The 26,745-nt window shown below is 37.9% G+C and overlaps 2 protein-coding genes and 1 long non-coding RNA gene across 4 annotated transcripts; 1 reads left to right on the forward strand and 2 right to left on the reverse strand.

Moving 5' to 3' along the window:
• Positions 1-796: 796 nt before the first annotated feature.
• Positions 797-15,682, reverse strand: LOC131311832 (anaphase-promoting complex subunit 5). Its single transcript, XM_058339418.1, has 20 exons — positions 15,325-15,682; positions 14,001-14,160; positions 13,754-13,875; positions 11,836-12,085; positions 10,637-10,814; positions 10,481-10,559; positions 10,281-10,366; positions 9,450-9,582; positions 9,268-9,300; positions 7,343-7,591; positions 6,738-6,815; positions 6,365-6,627; positions 5,628-5,687; positions 5,421-5,488; positions 3,893-3,998; positions 3,308-3,449; positions 2,945-3,043; positions 2,250-2,514; positions 1,614-1,681; positions 797-1,175 (listed from the first exon to the last, which is right to left on the reverse strand). The coding sequence occupies exons 1-20, from the start codon at positions 15,496-15,498 to the stop codon at positions 1,014-1,016; spliced, it is 2,775 nt and encodes a 924-aa protein (XP_058195401.1). The 5' UTR covers positions 15,499-15,682; the 3' UTR covers positions 797-1,013.
• A 2,077-nt stretch (positions 15,683-17,759) lies between these two features.
• Positions 17,760-26,416, forward strand: LOC131311837 (uncharacterized). Of its 2 annotated transcripts, XM_058339427.1 has the most exons (10): positions 17,760-17,918; positions 18,225-18,329; positions 19,919-19,980; positions 20,075-20,158; positions 20,270-20,301; positions 20,423-20,504; positions 23,269-23,497; positions 24,634-24,861; positions 24,945-25,237; positions 25,776-26,416. In XM_058339427.1, the coding sequence occupies exons 1-10, from the start codon at positions 17,895-17,897 to the stop codon at positions 26,140-26,142; spliced, it is 1,506 nt and encodes a 501-aa protein (XP_058195410.1). In that variant the 5' UTR covers positions 17,760-17,894; the 3' UTR covers positions 26,143-26,416. The 2 variants fall into 2 exon arrangements, with proteins under 2 accessions (XP_058195410.1, XP_058195411.1); XM_058339428.1 differs by lacking the exons at positions 17,760-17,918; positions 18,225-18,329 and having other exon boundaries at positions 19,923-19,980; positions 20,423-20,529.
• On the reverse strand, positions 20,610-23,262 carry LOC131311839 (uncharacterized). Its single transcript, XR_009195611.1, has 2 exons — positions 23,026-23,262; positions 20,610-21,285 (listed from the first exon to the last, which is right to left on the reverse strand). It is a non-coding gene; the product is annotated as an uncharacterized LOC131311839 (long non-coding RNA).
• Positions 26,417-26,745: the final 329 nt, after the last annotated feature.

Genomic DNA, 26,745 nt, shown 5'->3' on the forward strand with positions numbered 1-26,745 from the left:
TTTACCAAACGTATAGAGATGCTCTCTGTGCAAACCAATTCTACCGAATACACACATGGTGACTGGAACATGTGTCTATTGAACTCATATTTATTTCTTTCAAGGATGTTTATGTTTGGCCTGGCCTAAATATTAGGTACATATATATTTTCTTATTGCTGAACATACACCGAGCAATTTCCAGGCCAAAGCTCCAGGGGTGGGGTGGCAAACTCGACAAGGAGGGAGAAATGCAATTACCATGGTCTACTCCTTCAGATTGAGGCCTGCCTACGATTTCTAGAGGTAAGGTTCAAGCCAGCCCCAGTGATTGTAACTACAGAAAAGAGAAACGGACCGATGGGTCAGTCTGATGTGCCTGATAGTGTGTGTTCCACGAAGAAGTGACAGTTACCAAATGCTGCATGTTCACTTCATTGCAAAGTTTGTATTCCATGAGTAAAATGTGCCAAAATTGAACACTGCACTTCGAAACTATTGATGCCGTGGCACATGTGCACTTGTTAAAATGTACGACAAGGGATTAGGATAAGTATAGCTTCTAAAAGGATGGGACCCAACACCTTACCTTTTTCTTTTGAAACATCTATTAGCGGTTTATCATATCTAGCCTACTTCTAAGGCAAAGGAGAAGCGGTGCCACCAAGTGTCATAAGCAGACATACCGACAAAGGAGGTGTATATGTGTTGGGAGATTCCAGCCACCTCCCGATTCAAAGCCCCACCTCCCAAATGGAAGTATGGGACAGATACCAATCGACCTACAAACCCTTCGTCGGGACGCCATATCTATGCCAGAGAGCTATCTGAACTTCCACTGTAACAAGTTGCTTCAAATAACAAGTTGGTTCCAAGGACAGCTGTAGTATTTCCACCACTCATTAATTTACACAACCGTTAACTAACGGTTTAGATCTAAATTAGCTTACACTACCTCAAAGAAAATGAAGTCTGAATCTACATGATTCATTGCTCGAAAGAACTTGTTACAGGGCTTAACACATGTTGTTTCTTTACAACATACTGGAAAGAGGATCTTCTTGTTCTTGAGGATTTTCAAGTGCTACCATATGTTTTCTAAAAGAAGTTGCAGCTTCTTCCCTGCGCTCTAGCTGCCCCAGCGCGTCAAATACGATAGCCATTAAATAGAAAGCTTCTGCCGCCAACTCATGATACTGTTAATCAAAAACGTTGTCATCTCACCAATGATAATCACATATCTAATAAAGAATAAAAAAAAGGATTGACCAGGAAAATTTTGTTCAGAAAACAAAGGTAGTCAACAGTCCGCATAGGAAAGGTAGACTAAGTTGGATTTGGACATTTTGAAAGATATCTTAGTAAAGGACAATATGTAATGACAAAGTTGTAACTTTTAAGCAGGATATATGGAGAAAAATTGAAGGGGTTATGATTAGTGAAGGAGATACAATGTCAAGTATAATTTCCTGATAACTATGCACTTAAAATCAACACAGAATGATTTCGTTGGTGTTGAACTTGAAGGCCCCAGCAATGGGCACAAACAATTCCGAGTCAAAACAGAATGAATATCCAATTTTTTCCAGCATAAATGCTTAAAATTTGAACATTAAACTAGGAAATCATCTGACCTCTAAATATTGAAGCTCTTCAGCAGCTTGGCTTAAGGGATCCAGCACTACTTGAGAATCTTCAAAAACTGGAGATATATAGGACAATTAAAAAACTCATTTCAGACAGGTTATAGAGGAATATCACACAAATCAACCTATCTTTACTCAATAACTAGTTGTAAATAGCGCTTCTGCGGACAGTGGATGGGTGGAGGGGTCAGTGTTGGTGGGGTGGGGCTGCAAGAGTAGCATTTGCTAAACAAGTCCTTTTTCAATATTGAATCAGTTCGTGACAGTATTGCACAATTAATGCTTATCAACTTAATACAAGGTATCAATCAACATGGATCTAAAGCAACAAATTGTCTTGATTTTTGACACTAGCGAACATCCAAGTGGAACAAGGGTCAAATATATGTACCTCCTGAAGGATAGGTTTAAGTAGGATTCATGGTATGTGAACATTTTCGCACTTCCATATATTCACTTGCTCCACTTTAAGAGTCCTTTTGAGGGGGAGGTTTATGTATCTGAGCTACTAGGCTAACGCTTATGACTTAACAACTTATTCAAATCTTATGTTGTTAATAATTAATATAGCCAAAGAAGTGAGACAGTTCCAAAAGTTCAAATAGACACCGAAGAATGCAGTACCTGAAAAGCTTGTATCTGATAGATAGCATTTTGCTTCAGCAATAAAGGCCCGGGCACGAAGCTCTAAACCTCCATGACCGAGAATCATTGGAAGAGAACGATGTACAAGGGTTGAAGCCCGTTTTGCATGGTTTGATCCAAGTGAGAGCCATAGTTCCGCCAATGTGAGCGTAGCTGAAGCTTTGAGAAGATCCAAGTTAAATGACTGGCAAAATGAGAGGCTTGCCAAAGCACAGGGAATTCCTAAAACAGCATTTCCTGATCTCTGACGACAGAAAATGAGAGAATTTTACCTCTAGAACATTTCAACCAAAGAAAATAAATAAAGCATGCAGTTGATTATGAACTTCATGGCGTTAAATGCGGCACGAACAATACACGTCGATTGTCCATTTATTTTCATTGAAGGAACATATTATGAAGAAAAAACTTGCGTACAAAGATTTCTATGAAAGTCCAAACCATCACTCGGGCAATAATACATCTTGGACGTTTAAGATAGTTCTCTGAAAGAATATTATTTCTCTCTAGTCTCTACTTATCCTTAAATCCAGTAGTCCACCATTACCTTTTTCAACCAAAATCAGCTCATGGGCTTCTGAAAACAATTCAGTTCCATACTACTGATTGAGTGACAGGAATACAAGATGCAGTATTCCTCACAAAAAGTTGAAATCTAGAATATTTTGTTATACCTTGTGGATCTCAGCAAGCAACAACAGAATCATCGCATTTTCAACTTGCTTGTTGAGTTTGTGACACACGCAGAAGAGGGAGTGTGCAACAGCGGCGGCCTGCAAAGCACATTGTGCATCAGAATGGAAGACTAAAATTGTGAATCCCTGTACTATACCCCATATCTAGTACAGAGATTTTGGACCTAAAAACAAAAGCATAGCCTCCGCAAGATACGCCAAGCTAACAACCCGTTGCGGCAACAATTTCAGGTAGCTGAAGACAGGATAGGGCCGATAGGCAATAGTACCATTATATGTTTGCTTCTTTACTCCTAATGAAATAAAGACCATAAAGAGTTCTGCGCGTGCAAAATAGTAGACCTGACTAAACTGCTTTGCAGCAAGCAATGTCCTAGCACGGCGAAGGCTTGCTTCCGTCTTCAGCTCCTCGTCCACACCAGTTACAGAAGATGCCAATACTCCAAGCTCATCACACAATTGATGAGCTAGTTTCAAATGTCCCCTGCAAGGCACTCAGCATCATACCAATTATCTTAAAGAATTTACAAACAAACAGATACCATGATTTTACTTGGTACAAACTTCATCCCATATTGTTTTGTCCATTTTCGGTAGTCGTGCCTTTAATCGGATTACCAACAATGTATTTTCGTGGACATTTTTTAAAAAAAAATCTAGTTCTCAAAAGAAGAAGTGAAGAACTACTGATTTTGTGGATTTTTTTTAAAAAAAAAATAGCATGCGAAGTACATTATTTGGTGAACATTTTTATAAAAAAAATCTAGTTCTCAAAAGAAGAAGTGAAGAACTACTGATTTTGTGGATTTTTTTTTAAAAAAAAATAGCATGCGAAGTACATTATTTGGTGATCCGACTTGAGGCAAATAAAAATAATAGGACAGAGGGAGTATTCAAGAGAAACTAAAGTCAGAGTAATGACCATACCAATGTAAGGCACGCTCATGTAGCAACTGCAGTTTAAGTATCAGTATTCGAGATTTTGATACAGACATAAACATCTCTTCTGCAATTTTAAAAGCAGCAAAGGCTTCTGCAGATGAATAAAATTTGCTCCGTCATTGTCAGAAGTAAAAATATAAGCAAGTCTGCACTATGTATACACACACACACACACACAGAGCGAGCGCCAAGGCGTAACTCACTTCAAGTATTTTTCTGTAAGTTACTCTTCGTTTAGTTCCTTACTTTTGAAACTAAGTTTTTAAGCAATCAAGTAATCTTTTCAAGAACAAAAATTGAATCAGTAACAGAGACGTAAGAAAAGATTGGTTGGATAATATCAAATCTCTGTCTTATGATTTGCGTTGTTAGAGATATGCAAAATAACTTTGCATGAACTTTGTTCACCCTCCTTAAAAGAGGGTGAACATTATCCTCTCTATTATTGGTTGAAATGGCATAGGTCCCACCCATGCAATACACTTTTTGGTAAGCATGACATCACTTTGTGGTGGGATCCACACACTTTGTGGCAGGATCCACACCATTTCAACCAGTTGGAAGGAGGGTAATGTTCACCCTCTTAAGTGGAGGGTGAACAAAACTCAACTCCCACCAATTGTATATAACAAGTGAAACACAAGAGAAGATTAGAGGTGATGGAAAGGACTCTGAACTGTCATGCTCCTACTTGACATACAAATCCACACACCATTTGATGTAATCAAAGAATGCTCGAAAGCATTATAAACTTCAGACGATTGAAGAGTTTTTGCTACAACTGCTTTTGAACAATTAGATACACCAAGAAGTTTCAGTACATTTAAATAAGCCTGAAAAGTCAATTGAAGGCACTGTTACACGGTCTTGGGTAAGACTCAACCCCAAAAGCTAGCTATTGAAGTGAGAGTGCCCTCATGCTTATATTATTCATATTACTTTGGTACCCAAGCGATGTGGGACTTCGTTTCACAGGCACAACTACATGTGCCACATAAAAGCTGTCATAATTCTAGTACATTTTTTCCTAAAAAATCTTGTCAGTGAACCTATACTCTGTAATGCCATAACTATAATACTAACAATGTATTTTTTCTTACCGAAGAAGGCTGTTTAAAGTTTAATTATACATATGAAAACCTTATTGACAACATAATCACAAAATGCTATCATATTGTGGTAATATTACGCCAACCGAGTATCTAACAAAAACAGAAACAACACTTTTTAACTAAAAGCTTGTCAGAAATTTAGAGGAAAAAATTAAGGCTGAGCAAAAGGGGCACTCCAATGTTTACATTAGAAGATTAGCAACAATTATCAAAATTTAAATTCTCAACATCAAACCAATAGCTAGAGGAACACTCCAGACAATTCCATTTTTTACGAGCAGCGCAGATTGTGATACCGAAGTTCAAGAAATTTACATTAACTGAAGGGGACAGACGTGTTTAACAGGTTAATCATCATCAAATAGCAGAGATATTACACCAACTTCATGAATTTAACTTACCGTGGTACCCTTTAAATACTGCCAGATGTTGGACAAGCTTGGTATATGCTAATGCAGCATCAGCTGAACTGAAAAGTAGAAAAATAAAAAGCAATTTTAGGCTCAACTGCTCAGAAGTTGTGTAAAGGGATGAATGACAATGGGAAAAGGCATATCTGATGAAGCATCAAGGAATAACAACCTCGGGACATTTCAGTTTGTAATTACCTTGATGAATCAGCAAAGCAAGTTGCATAAACCAGTGCATTTATCTGAGCAAGAGGGGCACTGAAGAAACGGAAAGGGATGAAAGGTAAACTTAAACCAGAATAATTCCAGGTAGTTCAAGATCAAGCAATTATAAAAAGTATCAGAGCCAAAACTTGGGATGTGAATTATCTGAACAGCTATGCAAAAGGAAACTGATGAAAATTATTTGCTCCCAAACTGCTTTTCACCACATATTAGTCGGCCAATGAGCAAAGGCAAATAAAGTTGGACTTGTCTAACACTAAAGCTGAACTACACCTCAAAGCATCATAAAGTTTATCTAGAGCAGAAATTAAAGATCATTCCCGTTCTTTTAAAAAACTTGCACTAAACGCATGATTTTATAATGTAAACAATCTGCTAAGTTGCCCGCCACTCAGAAAGATTGATGCTTTTTCAATTTGTTTGGGTGGCAGGCACGATCCACATCCACTAAATTTTAACTATACCAGAGTTCCACACATTAGGGCCCACAATCAAAGAATTTTTTCCCCACCTTTCCTATCACTAATATGCAGCAAGTACCTTCAGTGTATGATAAACTGGCTTCAAAATCTAGTTTGGTTCGGCATGTATGATGCTAAATCTATGCCATGATCCGCAGAGGAAGATACTGCACATGATTATTCTTTTTTGAAGTCTTTTAAAAAAAAACCAAGAAGCTTTGCAAGCCTAAAGGACATTTTGAGAGACACCTTCCATACATCTCCCACGCAGTTGCACGAACCAAGTACAAAGAACCCAGTAATTGCAGTACAGACCCAGGAATAGAACTTGGTTGTGCACAGAAATGAAGAGCATCAGATTTGCTTCCCAATTCGTTATCTTGGGAGAAAACTGAAGGACTTGTTGACTTCTGAAAGTTCTTAAGCCATGCTGTACTGAACGCACCATCAATTATCATCGTAGAGTTTTCACTGCTAAACTCACTAATCAAATAAGAACTCAACCTCAGTTCCTGCAACAACCATAACGTCAGAGTGTCAGTCTTAGTACCAAACAATAAAGATAATAACATCTAAAACTGAGGAATGCATAAAAAGCCAATGCTCTTTAGCCAGATATTACCTTGCAAACAGTAATTGGGCATGTCTTAAGCTTCATGGATGCTTTAGGACCAAAAGAGAGCGTAGGCATTTGCACATGCTGCCAATGTTAGTAATGGAACAGCTTAGATTTCTGTGAAAACAGCATTAAGGAGAATAAATTAAGAAGGAAAAATAACCCCTCTTGCTTTATCCTCGCCAGTCTCCACAATGTCACTCGTAAAGCATAAACATCCAATGAGACGCAAGTTTAGAATAACTCTCCCGACAACATTCTTAAGACCTTGTTCAGGGTTTCCCTTCCATGAACATTCTCACAAGCTCACTTGCATCCATTGCAATCCACACAGCACGCATATAAGTATTTAGTGCCACAATATTCTCTCTAATCAAGCAAGGAACACTGTATTCTCTAAATGCGTTTAAATGGAGAACATTCCAAGCCACAAACACTGCACTGGAGTGGACATTTATGTATTCAAACATCTACCCAATCCCATAATAGGTCTCTCTGCATGAACGTGCATGCTAAGACATTTCATTAAAGCCTCCAACAGCTGTCAAGCAGAAATGCAGCACAGGATTTTCCCCAATAAAAGTTTTCCAAAGCAGTTACCAAATTCGTACCGTCAGATCAAATTTTGCCATCGCAACATGATTTGAAGCCACCAGCCTTTTCAACTTTAAACTTTCTGCCCTCTTTAGGGACCTTCTCAATAGCACAAGCAACTGTTGCTGAATAGACAGAGAAGTCCCAATATGAGTCCCAGGTGAGTATGATGTTCCAAGAATTCCGGATGTGCCTGAGATGCCTACTTCAGACAACAGGTTGCAGATAGCAGCCAATGTATAAGCAAGGCAGGTATCATCACTATGCTGCACAAGAAGTATATGAAAAAAAATAAGCAAAAAATTAAGTACACCATAAGGCCACAATAGTTGACAAAGAAAAATTGTACATGCAAGAGCCTCCAAGAATCTGTTGCAGTACACCAAATCAGGTTAGAGGGAGGAAGTGTGATTAGTTGCCTTATGTAATACACGATGATGCATGGCATCCTAAAATAGAATCCAAATATGTTTTTCAAAAGAATGCCCAAAGGACATCATTTTCTGACATGGTTGCAACTTGCAATGGAAACAAGTATTTGGTCATTGACATATGAACAGACACCAAACATTCTCAACAGGCAAAAAGCAAAGCATTAAGATGTGGATTGCAATGGAAACGATTATTTGGTCATTGACATATGAACAGACACCAAACATGCTCAACAGCCAAAAAGCCTGGTATTAAAATGTCAGTTTGACCCTATAGGTTAACTGCCAAGCACTTTTAATTGATCATGAGACCTTGTGCCTCTTGATTTGGAAGACAACCAAGGAAGCCCACAAATGGGTACCTCAAATTAACAAACGTAGTGCACCAAGTGAGTAACAAAAAATATAGGTGGGACTGAAGGCATGACTATCACTTTTACCGGTGCTGCAAATTGCCAGAATTCGCTAATACCACAGCAAGATTACATATTGGAATGCATGTTCTGAAATACGGTACACCGACATCAAAAAGCAGTGAATTTAGAATTCCCGAAAAGTTTCCTATTCATTTCCTGAATATTTTTCCTACTAGAGAAAAATAAATTCGTATTGTACTAAAAAATAGAGCTCTAATAGTAAATCTAAAAAAGAAAGTTTGTCAAAATGCTTCTAGAAATACGTTTCACACTACTCTTTAGAAAAAACAATACTCTTATCTATTTGAGCCTTCTAAAGATAAGTACATTCCTACATTGTAATCTATTAAAGTCTACCCCTACCGCACCAAAATTTAAGCCACCTGGCGTACGACATTCTCATTCCCATTCCTTATATCGGGACAATTCACGTTCCAGGTGTCGTAGAGCAAAACCAAATAGAAGTTAGAAATTAAAAGGGCAGGCAACACATGGTGGCACTACCTAGGACAAGTTAAAGCAAAGACCTTATTCCACTGACCTAAGCTCAACTGTTGTGCAACCATATACTGATGAGACTAGCAAGAGAAAAAAACAGTATAACTCCAAGAAAACAAGAACGAATCCAACAACTGTTCTGGGTTTTGTGGAGCCTTCTGGTGTTTAAGACAAAATAAATAAATAAATGAAAGAGAAGCTGAAATGAGAATGTTGAGATGGAGGAATGGTGTTACAAGGAAAAAAAATTTTGATAAGTAAATATTTATATAGAAGAAAGCATTAAGGGAATGCTGCCCTTTTACAAATAGGCCACGAGACAAAAAGGCCCTATACACTTCCAAGAGAAAAGAAAAGCTCAAACCAATCTAAAAATTGGTGTTACAAGAAAATATACCGTACAAAACGAGTCTAATGGGATTTAGCTAGATGTGGCATCTATCTATTGAGGTAAGATGATAGAGATGATGTGGTAATGTACATCGTAGACCAGTTAGGATGCAGCAAGTAAAGGAAGGCCATGGATACCATGGGTTGAGGGACAAGAAAGGAAAATTTTAGTGTTGAGACGAAATAAACACAATCTTTGATAAATACCTGCTGGGAAACCTGGACAGCTTCAGTTAAAACCTGAACACAATCAAGGAAAAAATGTAGTTGCGAGTAAATATCACAACCAGATAAAAAGACTAATAGCAATTAGATTGTACAAATAAGTTCTGAGGAAGAAATCAAAGCAGATTAGGTAGGTTAAAGACCCAACCCTTCCACAAGCTTACCTCCAAGGCCTGCCTAGGATGCCCAAAGTGAAAATGCATCATTCCCAAACATAATAAAGCAATTTCGTATCTTCCAAAACTATTACAGCCAGATGAGGATGGGGGAACAAAATCAAACCCTTCAGTCCCTGCACTTTAGACCCAATAATTATAAAATTAGTCCATGTGTGACAAATTCTTGAGCTTTAGTTTTATTTCAATGGTTCACCACTCGAAACTTGCAATACATGCAAAAACAAAGGTAGAAAGAAAAATGCAAGGACTCATTGTGTCATATCACCACACGCAATGGGATTCCATGGTGAAGAATTCAACAGACCAATAAAATTTGAAGGCAATGGAAATTGCAAAGGACATGACAGAATGACAGGAAGAAGCAAGGAATCTTTGCACCTTTTGGATCACACAATAATTTATGCGAGACAACACCTGCCTGATGCAGAAATATTATGAATAGGGCAAAAACCAAAAGATGGTTGTAGTAGGAACATAATCCCAACATCTCAAGTGTTTATCCATCCAAAAAAATCCGCCTTTTCATCCAATGTCAGTAACATGAATAAGAAACTTCGCTGTTAAAAAAAACACATGAATAAGAAACCATATTCTAGGCTTTAAGTTGCTTAAAAATTACAAAGCCAAACTCGGTTGTCTCAAATATGTACCTCTGAACGATAGTGGTAAACATATGATGAAGCAAAAGAGGAAAAATGAGCTAACTCATCTTCAACCAAGAAACTAGAACTTAAAATATGTTAACAAGGAGCAATAACTTACAATTCATCTGTAATTCAAAGAAAACAAAAGAAACGCTTTATCAAAAGTAGTTACCTGTAATCAAAATATCGATGAAGATTCTCCAAAGCAACAGGATAATCATCATGATAAAGGCTGTTTAAGTAACGCAAAAAGTGAACCTGCATTATAGCACAAAACATACAAGAAAAAGTACTACAGTCAACTGAGCCTGCTTACTAGTCCCATGCGATAAACAAAAGATGCCATCAATAAGCACAAGGAAGTAAACAAACACGATGTAGTTCTGGAGCCAGCTTCTGAATCTGTTTCAAAATAGATTCGAAGGCATTTAAGGGAAAAGAGCTTCCATTCCTGCCACGAGAAAATTCTATTTGACAATACATATTAAGAAGTCCAAATAAATTCATAAGACGCAAAAGGAGTCTTACTTCTCAATTTCATCAGCTTGCTCAAGTAAGTATCCCTGTATCTGCAAGTTTGTACGTAGGAAAACCCCTGCTGAGGGATCAACACCTTTCATTGCACAACTTGGAGAATAAGCAAACTGACCAACTTCTCCAGGTTTATAACTGTGTCTGAGTTTCGCACCAGCAGAAACCTCGAAATCTGCATGTATATTTGGTTTTCATCAAAACCTAAAAGCTTTAACAACCTAACCAGCTTACCCTTTTGGAATGGTCACCAAACACGGATGGCAACTTGTAACATGGTAACATGGTGAACTGCAAGTGTAAAGTGCATGCAGCGAACATCCAGGAACGATGAGATGAGAGCCGACTCAACATCCAGCAACGAAGAGATGAGAACAGACTCAACATCCAGCAGTGACAATATGAGACCAGACAATGTATCAAGAGCAGAAAAAACACATAGCCCTCTTAGTGGGTTGTCCAAACATCTGTGTCGCACAAACGTTTATTAGTATTTTAGTACTGACCTTACGATTTAACGCATTACGTCGTCTTTTGTCAGAGCTGCCTCTCGTCTCACCACAGTTTGGTTTTTTGAGTTCTATGCTTTAGAATCTTAGCACAGTGAGAGCTTGGACAATACTCTCTTTGTTTATTGGTTGCTCACTACTTGTATTTGCCCAAAAAAATGCACCTTATTTAGTTGTGATCCCGATGAAATGGATACATTGTTTACCACTTCATGTGCCAGGGTCGCCGTTGAATTGGAGCTTGTCCCACACAGGTCCATTGTAACCGTCTAAAACTAGTATATAGATTGCACTCACTGCCAATTGGTTTTTAGTTGCATGCTTCAACAAGTTTAAGCCAAGATCTAAACACCAGCCAACCATTTGAGACAAAAGGATGAAATATTCCATTTCTTATCTACTAGTCTATTTTGTACATTCCAGAGCAAGACTGTTAATTAGTATACTGGCAAGACTTATAATTTATATAAAGAAGGCAATCGTTTGATGATCATGATATACTTCAGTGTTTTTCAAAGAGTTCGTTCTGCTATCAATTATAAGTTACATCATCACCTAATACTCCTAATGTAAAAACAGTACACCATTCAAGAAAGGAAATGATAATATCTCATGTTGAAATGTCTGCACCTACTATTACTGTGATGTTTGCACTTGAGTTCGGAAATTTCGGTCCTGTAATCGTACCTTCAACCAATCCAGTAAGTGCTTTTGGTGCATGATTATGAAATGGAACCCTTTCATTGGCCCTTTTTCTTTCTTCAATTTCTTCAGTGACTTTCTCATAAACCAAATCCTCCAAATCCATGTTTTCGTAGTCCAATAACCCTTCCCGATTATTGCTAGAATCATCGAACTGAAGAGACTCATAAGGCCGAGAACTTGAGAGTGCTTCTTTACAATATATTCCTAAATTTGTTAAAAGATGACAAACGCCCTGCATTTGAAGAAAAATTACATTTCCAACTATTGGTAAGAAGAAGCAATGTATAAATGTGGGGCATAGCTAAACATTGTGAATCAACTAGCCATCTAAATAGGTTCTAACTTCCTGTCAATTAGATATTATAAAGTTACAACATTCATGTACTAGTAGAAACAGGGAAAGGAAATTCAGTTTTGTAAAAATTGAGAGATTCTAAGTAACGTTGTTATACCTTAAATCAAGAGTAAGTAATAGCTATATGTATCAGTGAGGTCAAGGCTAAGGCTATGTTTGGATGGCAGGAATCTTGGGTACTTGGAATCACACACTGACTTATGAGTCCCTTAGATTCGTTTGTCCCGTAATAGGAATGTGATTCTGATAGACCAATCCATCTGGAATAAGATCCTCACCCTAAGGACCTTCTAATAATCACAAATTCCTACTTAACTTAGGATGAGATTGAGTTATTTCCTATAATAACCATGTAATCTGGAACCCCGTTATATCTCCTTTTCTTTCACTCACCTCTCCTCTCTCATAGTAGCAATGAAACAAGTAGATGGAAATATGTATTTATTTGTTGTTCATTTTACATTTATTAAGTTCATTTACCAAAAAATATTATATTCGTACCAGCTCATATCCCATGTCCCATGTCTCAAATATGAAAAACACTTGAATATGTCTTTATTTGTAACGGACAAGATTACTGAATGACTCCAAACTCTTGAATGAGATAACCTAGATACAATATTCTTGAGAATGACATGCATATTCCTAGTCTTGATTCTTGTCATCCAAACATAGCCTAAGATAATAAAACCAACGATATGCAGTCAATGTTGCACATATGGATAATGAATACTAAGGTCCATAAACAAGTTGGGTAAAAGCGCACACGCACACACACACACACACACACACATACTAGGATTGCGCAAGCAAGAAAGCAACAAAAACATTACAACAGTTTGATTATGACGATGAGTCAACGATGACTAGAGTCTTAGATAACTCTACTACTTGTCCTTCTACAATTGACTATATATTATTAATATATCATATTCGAACAAGAGAGTTAAAAGAGTTGAAGGAGGGCATCCATCAATAAAGGAAAAAAAGAACAAAAAACTAGAATTTAAAATGCACAAAGCTCTTTAACATCTCATGATCAAGAACAAAGGAATCCCCCTCAAATAATAAAACATTATAAAGCAATTAGTATCTTTTCAAGTATGTCTAATCAACTCCTGCAAGCACTACGAGTGCAAAGAAAATTCACATGAAAGAGTCGTTGGATTAGACATTTTCATTAAAAAAAACTAGAGCAATTGGTTTTGGACATGTTCATGACAAAACCAGAGTAGTGGGTTTTTTACATCTTCATCAAAAAAACAAGAGTACCTTTGTTTGATAAAATAGTATGAATAAGTGAGCTTTAGTACTAAATTTTGAAACTTTGAGACAAAACTCTGACTCATGCAACTGCTAATATTATGAGACAACATAGGAAATTTTAGAAGTATGATTCTTTTTTCTGTACTTCGGAGAGAGTTGCAAAACTGAAGTCAATTAGACACAAAAAAAAAAAGCCGCTGAAGAAAACAATGCAAAACTGGTGGACAGTGGTGGTCTTCTAATGCGTTGTTCACTCAAACCATACAGAATATAAAGTACCTCGAATGACAAAAGACTGAAGGAAAGTAAGCAACGTCGAATGTACATTCCAAGATTGCTATTGGGATCCAAAATGGTCTGATCATCATCCACCACACTTGAGTCAGGGCCTCCAAGAATGCCTGAACAAGGTCAATTAGGAAAGAATACCTATTAGTTTTAACTGACTTTTAAGTGGAAAATAGCTTCAAAAAGTGGACCGAAAAGGAAAACAGTAGGGAAGAGGAGTTAATGGTAAAAGTCTAACCTCGCAAATCAGTGAAAAAGTTAAATAAGTCATCCGGTGACGACAACGATGATAGCCGACTGGTTAAATTATCGCTCAACCAATGATTCAGGACGCTGCCTATTTCCCTTAATTGAGTGATAAGCTCATCAAGTTTTGGCTCTAAAATATCCTCGCAAGACTGCAAGTAAACACAATGTAGCAAGACATAAACCCAATTCTAAGGCTGTGTACTGAGAGCTAAAAATAATAAAACAAAAGCGTTATGAAACTAAATTTCTAAATTCCAAGAATCATTCTTAACAACTTCATAGAATATCGATCAGAATAGAAGCAAACAGAACTTCAAGGTATTCTACTACTAACACATTCTTCATCCTTTTTCACGAATCACCTATAGCTAAACCTCTTACACATTTGCTAAAACTGAATATTAAGTCCCTTCATTCCAAGCTCACATCTGCCCAAACAGATCCCCTAGGTAAGTATGTGCTGTTTTACAATCCAAGTTCCTTTTCTTTGTCATGTATATCAACAATTTCCACAGTTAAAGCATATAAAGATGGACACCAAAGTTCATCGTTGGGTGAGTAAAAATTAGATTTATTTTGTCATATATGAAAGATGATATCAGTTTCTGCCAATTTCTATAACATAAACTGTATCAATAACTTATCGTATCTATTTTTGATCAACCTATACAATTTCAAAAATAGTCCTAGATAACAACAAACACATTCAATCTAGTGCATCAATAGCCTTTGCACAAGGTAAATTATTCAACCTTGTAGGGTATCTTTTTATGGATGTATACAACGTTGGGGGGACAATTAGGTCATTTTTTATAAAGTCTTGTATACGCGGGAGTTAGGTTTTTTCTTCAGAACATTAGGCGGGCAAACTTAGGCTGCTAAATGAACCAAGCTACTCGAGATCGTATTTGTTCGTTAAGAACTTGTTCAAGATCGGTTTGTCATGTTAACAAACCAATCTTGAACATTTGTAAAAGCTCGTTAAGGTTTGAAACCAAGCTCAAACAAGCTACTAGTACTCGACTTCTGATTTATAAAAGATTCAAGCCACTCCAGATCGGCTCGTGTTTGGCTTGATTGAAGCTCAAATGCTCGCCTCATAAACAATCTAAGCTCTAACATATTTTTGAATCTCATAATATAAGTTTTAAAAAAACGCTTTATCAACCACATGCTCGGCTCGTTTATCACCCCTAGGAAAACTTAAGCAAATTTGACATTTTCGAGAGAAAAAATTACAGCAATTCTAAAGAAATTTTAAAAATTACAACAATGTGAGTGAGTGAGGTATATAGGGGTGCTAGTTAACTAACCTTTGTGAGAGCCAACAAGAATAAACCCAAGCTGTTGTGCTGAGAGACGGATGAGAACGGGAACGGCCCCGACACCTGAGCCGACGGAGGCGCGTATACCTGCAGCAGGATGCACACCGACACCTTGTGCGGCGTCATCGCGAATCCACCCGGCGCCTTGAAAATCCCCGCCATTGCTATACACGCATGTACATGTACGTGATTATCTGGATATATGTATTTCTGTGTATGTATCTGCTCTGCTACTGAGAAAGAACCAGTGAGTTGTTGCTGTTGAGATTGAATAGGGTTTGTTTGTTTGAAATGAGGAATTCATGGCGGTTTCAGCCCTCAATTTTCCCTCGGAAAACGGTGAAGAGGGCGATTCGGGGCGGGTTAAAATACAGGCGGTGGGCTAACTTTGGGCTTACAATGGACTGTTGATGCCTGGACAACTTGGGCTGGGCCTATAATTGGCCCAATAACCCAAGTGGGAGTGGAAATTACAGTACCTTGTTTGGTTTGCATTTTTGAAAGTTATTTTTGATGTAATGAGTGGTAATAAGTGGAGAGAGATAGAAAGAAAAATGAGATGAGGTGAAATGTGAACCAAACAAGGTGAGTGAGCACAATTTTCTAACATAGTTATTCGGTGTACGGGGACGCGGAAAAAAATATCAACAGTAAGTTATACCCTATCGTTCCGTGCATCAGTGGATCGGCATGTATGGCTCTTGAAAATTTACTCTATTTTCTCTAAAAAAAATTGGAAAATTCCACTACAAAAATAATAATAAAAGGAAAACAAAGCTTGTGTATTGTCTTGGAGGAATTTTGCCACAATATGCAGAAATAAGTACTTATTTTCATGTTTTCTTCAAATAACTACTTTGTTTTTTGAATTAAATGTGATGCATTGTGACTTGTGAAAGAATAGCCTTCTCGTAAAGCGTAAAATAAGTACTTAAAAAATAAGAACATTAAGCGAAATGGGGCTCTCTAATCTTTATTACATAAATGAGTTTATTGTTTTTCATCAGCGAAAAATAAAAATGATGGAGGCCAGGCTGGAAGGAGAAATTAATTAATAAAAGAAACTTGAGAATATATACCAACACCGCTTGGGCCTAATTTGGGCCACATTGGACTATTGATGCCTGGACAACTTGGGCCTGTAATTGCCTTGATTACCCCAAGCGGACTTGGGAGGGAGCGATAATGGTCCATAATATAATGTCTAGTGAGCCTTCCATCCCGCAAAGATAGTCGTGCATTATCAAAAGCCGTATAATTTTCAATCGAAAGTAAATTACTTTTTTTGCATATTTTAAAAAAATTATCGCCATTGATTTAATCTTTTAACGTGGTGCCAAGAAACTTACAAAATTATGCACGGAAGCTCATTTATTAGTATGCTATTCGCTGAATTTTTTTTTTGGGCAAAATAATTTTAAGTGTACGTTAACTATAAAATATAAATGTACAATCAAGGGGCAAAAAATGAGATGATGGTTTAGCAAATCATTCGAGATAAAGTAACACCTCAAAATCCGAGTTCCAAGGAAGAACAAATAGTCGTAAAGCAAGTGAGACTAGGCCAGAAAAAGGAAATAAAACAAGCCTAAAAAATATATGGGGAGTACTGTATCCCCAACACCACTTTACATTTCTTATAAAATATAAAAATACCCAGCCATCTCTCCCAGCAGGCCAGCACGGTCCTCAACAAGTATTTTTTTAATTATTGCGCTCATTTTTTTATTTATTTCTTTCAATTTATTATCCCAAAAACATCGTTCAAAACCTAACTCGGAAAAATCCTTTAGACTTAATAGACAGGTTAGCCATGTTCTGACCCATGAAGACAGAGTCTTCCAGCCTCCAAAAGGGGTTTTGGAGGCCCTCTAGACATTGCTATGTGGACGGATCAACAAATATCCAACCAAGGGTCATTCTCAAATGAAGAAAAGTCTTAACAATATATCCTATGAAATATCTACAATGCACAGTGGATGTAGTCTCCTCTAATCCTTTATTGCTTGCTTATAAAAATGATATAACTATCCACAATTAGTCTGGGCAATCAACTACTAGAACTTGTTATCAATGAAGTATCCTATCATTTGACACCTAAAATATAAATAAAAATAAATCAACCACTAGAACTCATAGTCTTGTATGTTTCTGCGTAGCAGATGTAGAAGAGTTATTGTATTCTTCGAGGTACTCACAATGCACATTTTTATCCTGCCGTACTGTTTCCATCTTTTGATTTGTTATGAGGATCAAAAAAAAATCTTTTGATTTTTTATGATTAATAGAATTTTCTTTGTCGTTAAAAATAAATAATGATAAGGGGTTTTTAGTCAGACTCCAACATAAAGAGGGGCGACAACGAGGTATTAAAAGCATGGAGGGCCGTAAGTGTAATTTAACGACTTGTAAATTACGCTTTCGTGGACTCGGGAACTGCATTGAGCAGAGCAACATCTCCCACCTGCAAGTCCAATGAAACCTAACAACCAGAAGAACTGAAAAAACTTGACATTCTCTCTCTCTTGGATCAAACCCTCGATTTTTTTCCACCTTCCATGGCTTCCAATGGAGCTCCCTCGGTTAGTCCCTAATCTTTACGTACATACTTTTGTATATCAATCTTCTCTGAGAATGTTTGCTCTCTCTCTCCCCCCTTTTATATGTTTGTGTTTATATATCCATGTATACGCATTTGTACACACTGCCCGTTGCTTCTACCGATTGAATGGTCCGGCTAAGTGTTCGGATCGCAGCGACAACCAAAGGCTTGTGCGGGATGTTGTGCCTTGTGGCAGCTTGGGGTTCTATTGGCTTGTAGTATGCTGATTGGAGGAAATGATTTGGATTTTGTGGTAGTAATAAAAAATGGGTTTTTCTTCATACAGAGAGAAGAGGATACACAAACCAGCTTGGAGAAGATCAAACGCCAATTAGCTTCCAGCTCTGGTCGAAATTTATTGCAGGGTCCACTTCTCAAGCGATCCGAAACGGTATCATAATCTTTCCACCCTTATGTTTCTGCTGAGTTTTGTTGACTGCCTGTAAATACTATGCCGTGTCGAAATATTCAAAATTGAGTAGTAAATAATGGGATATGTGGAGTCAATTTTGGTCCATGTGATCTCAAGAGGGAAAATAGGACGAAAAAATTCACGACTTGGGTAATAGTGATACTCTCCAAGGTTGGCTTGGCTTTTTAAGATTTTATCTTTAAAAATCATTTACATAGGTAGGGTTTCCAATCTTGTTGGCCCGAGCAGTGGTTGGTAGTGAAGTTTGCTCTTGTTTAATGCATAAGTGGTCACCTCAGGTCCTCTGGTGAGGTGCAACGAGCAGAGCTTGAGTAAGAGCAATATTTTCGTAGTAGTTAACCCATCCTAGTTAACCCATCCTAAATTTATAGATTGCTCATGAATCAAAGTTCCACTTGTGTTTAAGTTATCAGACAGATGAACTCACAACCATAGATTGATGAATAAGGGTACTGATTGAATTGGTGACTCGCTGCCAAATGTCACAAAGGGCTGGGCAAGTGATTTGAGGCAAGCTGTCATCTGTGGGTGGGTTGAGAGGAGTTAACTACGCACCACCCATTGCATAAACAACAAACACGAATTTAAAAAGCAACAACTGAGCAATGTGAATATCCACTTTGATTGTCATCACAACCCCTTTTTCGTTTAACCTTTTTCGGGCTTGTCCACAAGCTCAATCAAAAAACATTTATTTTTTAGTGGTGGAATTGATTTTTGATCTTGGTGAATACAAAGATTAAAAGATCCAATTGGTGACTGCACCTCAAAATGAAATTGGACTTAAGTGATGATATCAAGTGCAACTTGTTACTTAAATTGTGTGATAGTTCCAAAAGGATACTTTCATATCTAGATGTTTGCGTGTTTGTGTGCGAGAGAGAGGGTAGATTTGTTGGCCAGTTATTTTTTTGGTTTTCCAGATAGTGGGTTATAGCTGCTGTATTTATTGATGCCAGATTCTAGTTTTGTGTCAAGATAGAACCGATTGTCATTACCAACAGTCTGATGCAAATGGCCTCCTTTAAGATTCAGCTCCAGCTATCCCTGTTTTATTGGTTAAGTAATAGGACGCCAATTTGATTCATGTCAAGTTACAGCACAAAGAACGGTCCAACGATTGTTGTAGATTTTATTTTCTTTTTCAATGTTTTTACTTTTACCAAGCAAAGTAGGGAAAAACAACTCAGTGCTTGAAGTTTGCTCCAGTCAGAACCAACAGATAAACGTTAAAGGCTTAGCAAGGACGAGTGAAGTTTGAAAGGCATATCTTGAGGCTTTGACGAGAATCTGAGGGTATAGCTATACATATCATCTATGTGAAACTCAGTTTCTTGGTCTGGCTGAAAGAGTCAAGGCAAGACGTTTTGTGCTCTTTATATTTAGAGCTTCTTTGTATATGATGGAGTATGCTTGGGGATTTAAATGGCGCCAACAACTTTTTATGTACTATTATTATACGAAGTTGGACATTATGGGAGTTTGCCATAGTATTGCTCTTTGTTGACTAGCTTCTGTGTTGGACCATTGGTATTGTTTTGAAATAGCTGAGGAAATGGAATGAGAGGTGGGTGATTTTAGACCCAACAACAGGGAAGATGGAATACAAGTAAGATGCGCAGATCATTTCCTTTCCCTCTTCTGGTATGAATGCTATTGTAAAAGTAGTTATTTTTCCTTAAAGTTTCCCTCATCTTCTTTAGGATAAGGAGAAATGAGCCAACAGTCAAGGGAACCATTGTATTTGATGCAAATAGCACGATAACACTATCCCCTGTTAACTTCCAGTAAGATTGTCTTCTAAACAATCTGATTTGTTATACTATGACCATGAAGTTCATTAGAATATTTTCTTCGAGCTGATTATTCATCTGGTTTCTTGTTCTTTGTTGCTTCAGTGGACTACCGAAGTATGATGGCTGCTGTTTCTGTATCCTTGTTGATCGCTTTTGTTTTTTCAATGCGTTGAAACGCACTTTTTGTTTGACCTTTTTGTGAAGTATATGTCTTGGAAATGCTACGATTTAATGGTTCTTAACTATACTGATCAGATGTTGGGACTCCACAGAAAAAAGATTATTTCCTCTGTGCAGAAACTCCCGGGGCAGCTAGAGCTTGGGTATCAACTTTGCAGTAAGTTACATGAAGCTTGCCCTTGGTAAAGTGCTTCAATTTGTTGTTGTTTTTTGAAACGGTGCTTCAATTTGTTGTTGAGAAACGAATTTGACTGTATTCATCTCATGATTTCTTCCTTTCGAAATATGGTTTTTCTTGCCCCAGTCTTAATACATGCACTTGGAATGTAGTCCTATCTTGGTAATTTGTAGTGGACACTACTCAGGGATACACATTTTGTATCTTTGACATTTTTTTTACAGAAATTGGAATTTTTTTTGAACAGACAGAAATCGGAATTTGGTATTATTATTATTATTTTTTGTGAGGGGGGTGTAAATTCCAATTCTTATTCTTCTGATGACTGATGGGCACCATCTGATCTTAGAAGGGGAACGTCAGTGAAATGATCATTTAAGCCTTTTCCTAATTGGTTTCCATACACGAACAAAAACTATATTGCGAATAAGAAGCCTTTACTTAATGTTTGTTCTACTTCGACCTTCTGCAGTTATATGTCACGTCAAGCAAACAATGCTCTCGTACTTTATTCCAGTTTTCCTATTTAATGGCCTCATAATTAAAGCAACGGACTCTACATTGTGGTTTTATACTTTCTATTTTGCATTAAAAGGGTAGGCGGGTAGTTACTGATGCCTTGCTATCGTGTGATGTTTGATAGCATAAGTTGGTGATTTGGGTGTATTCATTCCTTTCTTTATCTTCAATGCTTGTGTTTTGAAGGTCAGACAAATTCTAAAATGTCTGATAGGAATTTTGATTTCTGAGCTAAATTAGGCTAATCTGTCATGCTCTCGATTTTTATCATAAATATAAAGGATTTCCATAGTAAAAGCCTCACATTGATACATACGATAATCCCCAAAATGATCGTCAGCTTCCAAGTCATTCATCAGAGTTAGGATATTCTCAAAATATTACATGATCGGCACACCGGCCCAAATATCATAAATATACGAGTTTAAGAGAGTTAAGAGCATTACAAACATCCTTAGTCAAAATGAAATGAATTGGATTACATTACATCTTTCAAAATAAGATCTATAAAAGATGTCAGAAAATCCCTCGGCGTCAGCTTTCAAAAGTAGGTGAAGTCATGCATGCACAACACTTCATGCTGCTATCTTTGGTCCGTACCTGAAGGTGATAGGAGGGTTGAGCTACACTAGCCCAATAGGAAATTCTAATCTAACAATATATGTGAATGAAATGCATAGATGATCAAGCGATGAAGACTAGGTATAACAACACCAACATATATCGAACGAAGGTATTCCAAGAGATTTTGGTCTCAATAAAACCCAATTTTATCAAATCCTTCCATCATTTTCATGAAATCAACTTTGCATTGTCATGTGTCTTAGCCGAAGCTCCTGTCGGGCTTGTTAAAGAACCCCGAAGTCCTCTGCCAAGCACCTTACCCAATGGGAAGTCCTGAGGTATCCAATATGAGCGTATAGCTCCTGCCGGGCTTGTTAAAGAACCCCGAAGTCCTCTGCCAGACACTCACCCGTCGATGAGTCCTGGATGTTCTCGTTGTGTTCGTAATGTTCCAAAATCCCTTTACCGCCATGTTTGTATTGTTCAAATCCAATTTTGATGCATAAGGTGGTTTTTGTGAAATCATGTCCAAACGAGCGTTAATGACATGGAAACGTTCAACGGATTCATTAACTATGAGTGATCAAGCTAATGGTCATTCGGGAGGTGTTTCGAGTAGGTTAGAAGTGATCGGGAACCAAAACGATGAAGTAGGGATCAAGAACAACAAAACTGCCCCTAAGCATAAGGGTATCGATACCCATGAAGTGAGGTTTCGATACCAATAGGCTACGATCATTCCAGCCGCAAGGGTATCGATACCCATGGAAAATGATATTGATACCCGTGTGTTTTCTGGGTTTGTTAATGCAAGGGTATCGATACCCATGGAAAATGGTATCGATACCAAGGTTGTTCGAGCAGATTTTCTGCAGATTTTCATGGGTTTCTCAACAACATCAACCTCAACAACAACAACCACAACAAATGGCAAGATTCAAGCTATAGGAAACAAGTCATGAACATATATTGAAATGTAGAACTCCCTACCTCAAGGATTGAAGAGCAAAGTCAAGGGTCCTCCAAGTCCAATCCCCAAATCTTGAAACCGGATGAGATACGCATCCACCGAGCTCAATCCGACGAGAAACAAGCTCTACTATGCGAAAGAATGAAGGATTTAATAGTTGTTTTGGTAGGTTCTTGGGTTGAATGGGTGAAGTTTTGAGTGAGAGAAGAGAAAGTGAGGGAGCCGAGAGGAGAGAGAGATGGACGGGAGAGTGAGAGTGAGGGTGAGGGGTGTGAGTGTGTTTCTCACACTCCTCCCTATATATACTCACACATAAGCATATTACACTATCACCCAAATTTTCCAAACTCCTGCACATCGAACCTCTTGAACAATTATCCATATAATATCTTCAATTATCCTTTACAAAACAATTTAACTTTATTAAATGAAATTACGGGTCTCTACATAATCCCTTCGTTTACAGAATATCCTGCCGATATTTAGGTATCTGCTCTGATGCTATTTAAGATGTTTAGTCATTAGTGTTCCTTGTATACATGATAGCACTTTCTCTGCTCAAATGCCTTTGTCTTGCCTTTCTGTTGAACAGATATTCACCTCTTTGGAAGAGTAGCTACCTAGAGAACTCTTTTACTTGTAATTTAACATTGTCTTACCTGTATAGTTTATTGCTTTTTTAAAAATCAGTGCTACACAGTTGGTTCTGAAGGCTCATAAAGAGGCTGTGAATTCTTTAAGTGGAAATGGTTCTGCAAGGCTGGGAACAGTTGCGACCGTAGTTGCTGCTGCCAATTCAACCTCCCAGGAAGCTTCTAAAGAAATTGAGGCAGCAATGCAGATTGCCATGAGGAATGCTCTAGGATCAATGATGAATAGACCAATTGATGGTCCAATGGATGATTTCACGATCATGAAGGTACACAAAGATAGTTTCTGTACGTGTAGCTCTACAATTTAAATACTTATAAAGCGGTACTCTAGGCATCCCAGTTTCTTTGTTCATTTTGGGGACTCTAACCTATGAGGGGAACTCAATGATTGCACTTAACAAACCTGAACATTCCAAAAATGCACTTCAATTGTAGTTGGACTTGTCACTTCATTTGAAAAGATGAGGCCCTATAGTTAGTGACGGTGTGCAGGCGCCTTCGAGTAGGCTTGGTGCGCATCTATGTTTGGCCCGCAAGCACTTGTTCGCGTGCGCGTGATTCTTCATGACTCTTGTGTGTGGGTTGCTCTGAAAAGGGGTGATGGTGCGCAATGGGTACTGTTACTGCGATTGGATAACTTATTGTGATACAACTGTCATGTGTAGGCGATGATTCATGTCATGGCATGGAAGGCCACTTGGAGTCTGGATACCCGTATGTATACTATAAATTTAGTTATCACCTTGGAAGTTGGACAAATGTCAGGCCCTGTTCTTTAGTGAGTCGTATGATATCATTTTTTAATACCTGGAAAGTTGTTCTATGGTACTTATTTACAGTATAACCTTGGTGTAGCTTATCAAATGATTGCTGGTTGCTTTGGAAATTGTCTTCTTTAAAGAATAATGTCGACAAGAACCATCGATATAATGCTGGTGATTTCCTATTACTGTACTACTGTTAAGATCCTAATAGATACACGGTCATCTTGAAACTGGAGTTAATTATTAGTTGATACTCACACGGAGGGATTGTGGCACTGTCATGATGTACTGAAAGGTGATCAATTCAACATTCTTCTAGCAAGAAATATTATAAGTTTCTAGTGTTCACTAATTAGTAAACTCGGATGGGCTTGCTCAAAGTCTGTAAATGTTTGAGGGGTTGGTAGGGCTTCATAAACCAAATAGTTTGCTTGTCTAGGCCGTGCATATGCTAGAAATACTGGCAGTCTGGCCTCACCTAATAAATCGCTGCTAGCTGTAATCTTTTGATTGATGATTTGCTTTACTTTCTTAATTGTGACAGTATTGTAAGTGATAGTTCATTTTGCCCTCCTTACGTTTTCATAGTGATAAATGATTCGCTTATGTTTTGTTTTTTGTTTCATTAATTTGTCTAGGAGACGTTACAAGTCAAGGATGAAGAACTACAACATTTGGCTAGGGACCTTCGCGCTCGGGATTCAACAATAAAAGAGATTGCGGAAAAACTATCTGAAACTGCTGAAGCCGCTGAGGCTGCGGCATCAGCTGCTCATACTATGGATGAACAAAGGAGACTTGCTTGTGCCGAGATCGAGCGTTTAGCAAAAAATTCAGAAAAACAGTCTGCGTCATCCATGTTGAAGGTGCAATTCTCATCTTTTTTTAATAATTCTTTTTCTAATCTTTATTATTTATAAGTCATGATGTTGTCATTCGGTTGACGTAGCTAAAAGAGTCTGAAGAAAAGGCTATGGTTCTGAGTAAAGAAAAAGATCAACTAATTAAGCAGAGGGATTCTGCCCTTCAAGAAGCACATTTATGGCGTTCTGAGCTTGCAAAAGCTAGAGAGCGTGTTGTAATTTTGGAAGGAGCTGTTGTTAGGGCTGAGGAGAAGGTCAGGGTTACAGAGGCTGAGGCTGAGGCTAGACTAAAGGAAGCTGCACAAAATGAGGCAGCAGCTTTAAAGGAGAAACAAGAGCTTCTTGCGTACGTGAACATGTTACAAGCACAACTTCAAAGGTACACGGTTGGTAGTTTCTATATTTGGAGTTAATTTGTCTTCTGTACTGTATGTTTACTAACTCATTGTGCAGCTGCTTCCAATTTTTGCTTTAGATTGCCTACTTTGTACAGTAAGGTTAGTGCATCAATAGTTGCAACACATCGAGAATTGGCTATTTTTCATTTCTTGCGGAACAAGTAGAATTTCATTAGGTTGGACGTAGTAGACATGATGGTAGTTATTGTAATCTCCGTTTTATTGTCAGTTTGACTGCAGCCACGTGTTGATGGGACTAACATCGTTGCAATGATATCAGCTAAATATAATTAATATTATAACGTGGGCTCTGCATCTTCATACAGAAGCACGCCTTGTCCTTTAGTAATTTTGTAGTTCCAAGAAACCCTCCACTCTTCCTACATTTCTTTACATCCCTCCCACCCTCAATTGAATTGGTAAAGGCTTTTTCAGTTGTGCAAGGAGTCACTTATTAGGTTCAAGTTCAACGTTTGAGGAGGAGTTTTAGTTGTTGAATCATTCATTGTCCCTGTGCAGACAACAGGTTGATACAAAGCAAGTTTTTGAGGAGAAGACGGAGTCCTGTTCAGACAACGGTAATGCTCCACCACGGACAAAGCATGTGGACCCATCGGAGGAGAATGTAGACAAGGCATGTCTAAGTGTTTCTAGGGCAATCCCAGTGTCCGGAGAGAGTGTTGTTTGTTTGGCGGTGGATCAACCCAATCTTGGCCGTCCAATTGGAGACGGTGAATGGAGTGACATTCAAGCAACAGAGGCAACGATAGCTGATGTGAGAGAAATTTCGCCAGAGGCAGAAGGGAGAAGCTTGGATATACCGGTGGTTAGCCTACCAGTTAACAGTCACCATGAGCAGGATATGAACTCTTTCCATCAGCCTTAAATATTTTGTTTCCTATGATTTAAAGCAGCGGACATCTTCATTTCGGGATTGGACACTCATAAAGGTCAGCTACAGCCTACGGGATTAAAACCTGATCTTTCTTGAGGTGTCCCTTTTAGTTCATACCTGATGCTCTATTGATTAAACTATCTGATGTGGATTGTTGTTGAAGTCTATATGTTTTTTCTGTTATTCAACGGATATACGAAATTTTATGTAGAGTTCTGTTTCAGGCATTTCTTGCTATAAAAATCAATGTGACAATCTTGTAAAAGGTGTCTTCCTATTACATAGCAAATTAGCAATAGCATTCTGTCTTTTGTTTGACTTCAATATTTTCAGCAAGTTTACTTTGTCAGTTGTATTTGATGATTGCATGGGTTCACTTAGACTTTATTTCTCAGAATTTCTGTGGCATCATTCTCGATTTAGGAATGGTAATGGTACGCAAGGTAGGTTAAAGACGGTGATGGAGCAGAAGTTTTTGATTGTTAGGTGTATGAAGGGTAGAAATCCGGGACCCTGTACATTAGGTAATCTATGGAAGTTTTCTTGGTTTATCTTTCTTGATTTTTCATTTTAGTTTAGTAAGGTGCAGTTTTG

This window comes from Rhododendron vialii, chromosome 12a (genome assembly GCF_030253575.1).
Source record: "Rhododendron vialii isolate Sample 1 chromosome 12a, ASM3025357v1".
Classification (NCBI taxonomy): Eukaryota; Viridiplantae; Streptophyta; class Magnoliopsida; order Ericales; family Ericaceae; genus Rhododendron; species Rhododendron vialii.

Bases quoted from the DNA above. Each gene is read 5' to 3' on its own strand.
- LOC131311832 (XM_058339418.1), bottom strand. From the start codon at position 15,498: ATGGCGGGGATTTTCAAGGCGCCGGGTGGATTCGCGATGACGCCGCAC. The intron at 12,086-13,753 runs GTACTTTATATT...CTTCAAATGCAG, and splicing joins TCAGTCTTTTGTCATTCGAG to GGCGTTTGTCATCTTTTAAC. The intron at 10,815-11,835 runs GTACGATTACAG...ATATACATGCAG, and splicing joins ACTTACTGGATTGGTTGAAG to ATTTCGAGGTTTCTGCTGGT.
- LOC131311837 (XM_058339427.1), top strand. From the start codon at position 17,895: ATGGCTTCCAATGGAGCTCCCTCG. The intron at 18,330-19,918 runs GTATCATAATCT...GTTTTGAAATAG, and splicing joins TTCTCAAGCGATCCGAAACG to CTGAGGAAATGGAATGAGAG. The intron at 23,498-24,633 runs GTACACAAAGAT...TAATTTGTCTAG, and splicing joins ATGATTTCACGATCATGAAG to GAGACGTTACAAGTCAAGGA.